The following is a 5,063-nucleotide window of genomic DNA, read 5'->3' on the forward strand; positions in this document are numbered from 1 at the left end:
GTTTATTCTTCTGTTTGTATATATTTTAAGAGAGTTTTTTTATATTTTTATTTTATTCATTTATTTAATTTATTTTATTTTATTTTAGTATGTATGAGATCATTCATCACTATTACCTATTGCCCACAACTGTGTGGCAGAATGTAATATCTATTAATAAATAAAAAGTATTCTTACAAAAAAAAAAAAAAATGTTTACATGAATTTCGAAATCAAGATGTAAGTTGCAATAGAGTGTGGGAAGATTTTTGTTTGTTCATATGGTTATTTCCAGCTAGATTGGACACAAACTTCACTTAATTATTATTAAATTAATAAAAAACTAAATAAGTTTTTCTTTCTGATAAAAAATAAAATGAGCTTCCAAAGACGTATCGAAAAATTTTACATTGCGGAACAAACATTTAAATTGATTAAAAAAATCATTTAAATGTTTTTAAAACTGTTCTATCAAACAACGATCAAATTGCTTAGAATATGCTTGTGGGGCTTGCTATCATAAGGGGTAATATGAACCGAGTAAACGAAGCATATTTTTTTTATTATGTTAAGATTAATGATTTAATGCTAGGGATTCCTTGCTCTCTCGTATTTACTCTGAGAAAGCCTCATTAGCGTTGAGATCCTTGGTTCTTTAGTCTACTTGAAGCACAACTAATTTTCGTAATATGATATACTTTTCCTAGAATATTCTTCCTAGAATATTCTTCCAAGAATATATATAAATAAGGTATTAAACTTGATAATAAAATATAATTTAAATATAGATGATAAAAATGTATTTATTTTCGCCTGTTTATTTATTTAAAACAATTTCATAATATAATAAACATTCAATTGATGGTAATATACTTTGTTTATTTATAAAGAATTTACATAATAATTATTCATTGTAACGTGTTAATTATTCTATAAACCTTCATCGAAATTATTAAACATCCATAAGTATTTATTTGGAATACGTGTGGTTGAATGTACTAAGAGTTGAACGGTTATGGCAGAAATTCGCAGTTTCTCACGAACCTATTTGCGGTTTTCGGCAACAGGCTCCTGTTTCTTTGTTCATGAAGCCACTCAAATAAACTTAGGGATAACGGTAGATCGAACTTGAATCCCCATGATTGGTGCGCAGTAACACATCGAAACCGCAAAGCGTTACAACTACCGACAAACTAGTCAAAGCTTTATTAGTTAATATGCACGTAGGAAAATAATGGGTGTGTTTTATATTTAAAGATGGAGGGTGATGGAATCAATGATGTAATCAGGTCATTAATAACAAACATGTGCTAGTGCCACATGATGGTATAAACGAACGGTCTTGGGTTTAGTACTGGCTAAATATATATTTTTTGACCAACTACTTTATATAAATAGGGAAAAAATTAAGCAAAAAAAAATTAAGCATTTATCTTTAACCTCCAGGTTTATCAGAGAACGTGTGTGGCACAAAAGGGTCTCCCGAACTCAGGTTCGATCCTCGGCTAAGAGTATAACAGGAAATAAAATTTCTCATATCCGAGTGTGGGAATAGGAAACTAACCCACTGAGCTGCAATAATTTTGATAAATCGAGTAGTAGTAATTAAACCATCCAACGACAAAAACCAATCACAATTCAGTAGTAAATAAAAATTCTATTGGCAATAATAGTTAAAACAATAAGTAATTAAACAGAGTCGTTAAATAGCATAATCTTTAGTGGGATGACCTTATAAAGGATATTATTGTAACTTCTTCAGTTGTAAAATAACAAAATTGGCACACTCGTGCTTTTTTATTTCTTCAAAATAGTTCTTAGTTTCACCTACCCCAATGGTAAGTGTCATATGAATATATCATGTATATTTCATTTCCAATACTAACAAGCTTACCAGTTCGCTGAAGTCATCATCAAAAGAATAGACACTGACCTAAAACAAAAAATAAGCAATTAAAACTAATACATCAATTGTATTTGAAAAAATTGAGTTGGAAGAAACAAATACTGCATTAATAAATTAAAAATCATTCAAAAATGTTTCTTTATATTAATGATATGTTATAATATAATATTGATATATTTATAATGGTCTTACAGCTAACTTTATTGCATATAAACATTTTTTATAATATTAATTGTTTTGTGGTTCACTAAGGTCGACGAAATTAGTCATTTAAAGATTTTTATTTTTATTTTGTGCTTGATAATATTTGAATAAAAAAGTAATGGTTAATACATAATTTATATTTAACATACCCCAATATTAGAATTAAAATAATTAATCATCGTGTTTAATGCAGGAATAGTATAAAAAATACAATTACTAAAAAATAATACTAATATAACTGGGCTTATTGACATTTTTTTAAAAAATGTCTACATTGCTTACGGTTTTTTTCTGGTTGCTAAAACAGATGAACGTAGCATTTACTTAGAAGATGGTTTATTTTTAGCACAATATTCAAATGTTACGGTTTACATTTTATGTCATATCAAATAATGAGTAATAAAATCAACACTAAATTATATTTGTTTTCTAGCACCTGTGCCAGCCATCGCGTCGGTTAACAGATGTTTGTAGCGATCGCATGTTAAAAATGGTTAAATACTCCTTGGTTATTGATAATGATGATTCCTAAAATATATAATAAATATAAAATAGGAAATGAATAGATTTTTTCTACTATTTACTTTTATTATTTATATTAAATAATGGACCTTAGTATTCAATAAAAAAAAAAGTAAATTGTCTTCACTAAAACATTTGAGTTGTTGTATTTAAATATCCGAGGATATATGGACCGAACTTTCATATTTTTCACAGTCAATTTAAAAATTGAATTTTCACGTTTCAATTTGCCTAGAATCCAAAAATTAAATTTAAAAAAAATCTAAATAATTTTTATTTTAGTCATAGAATAATAATTTCGATGTTATTATTATTTTTCTTATTATTTCCTGATATAATAAATAATTAATTTGAATAGTAAATAATTGAGTAATAGTTTGTAACTTTTTTTAGTTGTAAGTTGGTGAGCATTTTTTTTTTCGTAACCAGAAGAATGTTTGGGTTGCTTGAAAAAATAAAGGAGTAAAATTAAAACGTTCTGAACTATCAATTAAGATTCATGAAGAAAATTTCTAAACTGCAAGATGATTATAATTTTTGTGTAGTAAATAATATTAGTTTTTCCAGTTTAAATAAAAATTGACTTTGGAAAATCAAACTTATGAAAGCTGTAATCCCAGTGCCCGTGCAAAATAATCGAAAATAACTGATGAAAACATTGGTAGCCCTTTTTTGAATAAATATTTCAGTGCCAATAAATAGCGGATGTTTCAAAATAATAAGTACAATTTCATTTTAAGGGAAATATTTATTTATATTGTTCTCCTTTAAACTAAATAATATGAAATACAGTCCTATTTGATTTTTCCCTAGGCAAAGGTATTAGTACGAGAGCCCGGTAGAAAAAAAGTTAGTTAATTGGCCCCAATCTTAGATTACTTTAATGAATTCAATGTTTAGTTACTATTCAAAATTGATGAGTCTGCCAACTACAGTAAGGAGGGAATAAAACTGGCGGATATTTCAAAACTTAAACAGAAAAGTTTTATTTCGAGCTCCATTTCATTAAAACTTCCTACAACATTAGAAAACCTAATAGAGCATCAATTAAAGAATAGTGAATTTGCTAAAATATATACATAAAAGAGTTATTTACGTTTAACAGGTTCCCTAGATATACATTTTTAGGAAACATTTCATAATTTACTGAAAAATCAGTAGTTATTAGTTCTCAGGGGCCTATTCTGATCTATATTCATTTATCATTTGGTGTCCATATTTCGATTCCATATTTCCATTAGTTCGAGTATGGTTTAACATAATCTATAACTCAAATATCATCGTAACTAGTAAGCGTTATGTAGGTAGTAATCGATTTAAAAAAATTTGGTGACACCTCTCACAACGTTGTAACATTTCCGAGGTCATACTGTTTATGAGCTTTGCTCCTTCGACTTTCGAATGGAATATATTAAAAATCTTGTAAGTTTAGTCTTTAGAGAATTTTTTCATGATGCTGAAACAATACGATTATCTAATAAAGAGAGAAGAACGTATAATAAGATCAGTATTTACTATTTATAAATATTTGACCAGTTCGCACAAAGGAGAAGCAGAAGAGAGCGCTGGTCAAATCCAAGAATAATAAACGCGTTTTTATCGTAAAATAATATTGTCTTTGAAAATATAGATTAAATTAATATTATAGGTTTATTATAATTAAAAGTATTAAAAATTAGTATTATAATATTACTGGATAAGTTTTCATTAATGTAATGAGATATAGTGAAATAACTCTTCTTTGTAATATTCATAATTTTAGTTAATAATTAACAACGTTTAGAAGTTATCGCTCCATTATCAGGTAATCTACAATACAAATTTACAATATTCACATTTATCATACATCAATTTAATTAATTAACTACAATTTTCTTCATTTAAAACAATTAACTTAATATAAATATATCAATTTTCGCAATCGCTTGCTATTCTCCATATTAGTCATAGGTCATATTGCTATATGAAGTGTCATATCAATCATATTCTAGTCAGTTTTTTAAATAAAATAATGAATAAAATTTCATATATATATAATAATAAATAAAGACACTTTAGAACCATTTTATTAACAATTATTGAAATAACGTTATCCTTACAATAGTGATAAATAAATTAAAATGTAATTGTCTCCTACTTCTATTCCATAAAAATATGACAAATTTATAAAGCAATGTTTATTTAAAACATAATATATTATTTCACTGCTTTATTAAAATGTATTCATACAAATCAATACGGATGCTTAACTTTTTTTTTTAAGGCAAACCATAGCGAAGGTGATGTTTGCCTAGCTATCTACAGGTGACCAACCTATTCTACCCATGGTGAGGGGTCAAGTTTTTCATTTTGTAGTACCACCACTTAATGAAAAAGTCAATACCCCAAGCCTAATTAAATAAATAATGTAAATAATCTTAACAAGGAAGAGTTATTTTACTACATCTAATTA

General features: G+C 26.7%; 1 protein-coding gene across 8 annotated transcripts in view; it reads right to left on the minus strand.

Annotated features, from left to right (window-relative positions):
* blot (bloated tubules) overlaps positions 1 to 5,063 on the minus strand; it is a 268,462-nt gene that overhangs the window by 58,949 nt on the left and 204,450 nt on the right. For 2 of the 8 annotated variants that reach the window (XM_067051338.1, XM_067051337.1), the window contains exon 3: positions 1,874 to 1,912. The exons of the other annotated variants lie outside the window; for them this stretch is intronic. In XM_067051338.1, coding sequence (XP_066907439.1) covers positions 1,874 to 1,912 — 39 coding nt within the window. The remainder of the gene's footprint in view (positions 1 to 1,873; positions 1,913 to 5,063) is intronic. 8 annotated transcript variants of the gene reach the window in all.

The sequence above is a fragment of the Halyomorpha halys genome, unplaced genomic scaffold (genome assembly GCF_000696795.3).
Source record: "Halyomorpha halys isolate HHAL.00 unplaced genomic scaffold, Hhal_1.1 Scaffold469.1, whole genome shotgun sequence".
Lineage (NCBI taxonomy): Eukaryota > Metazoa > Arthropoda > Insecta > Hemiptera > Pentatomidae > Halyomorpha > Halyomorpha halys.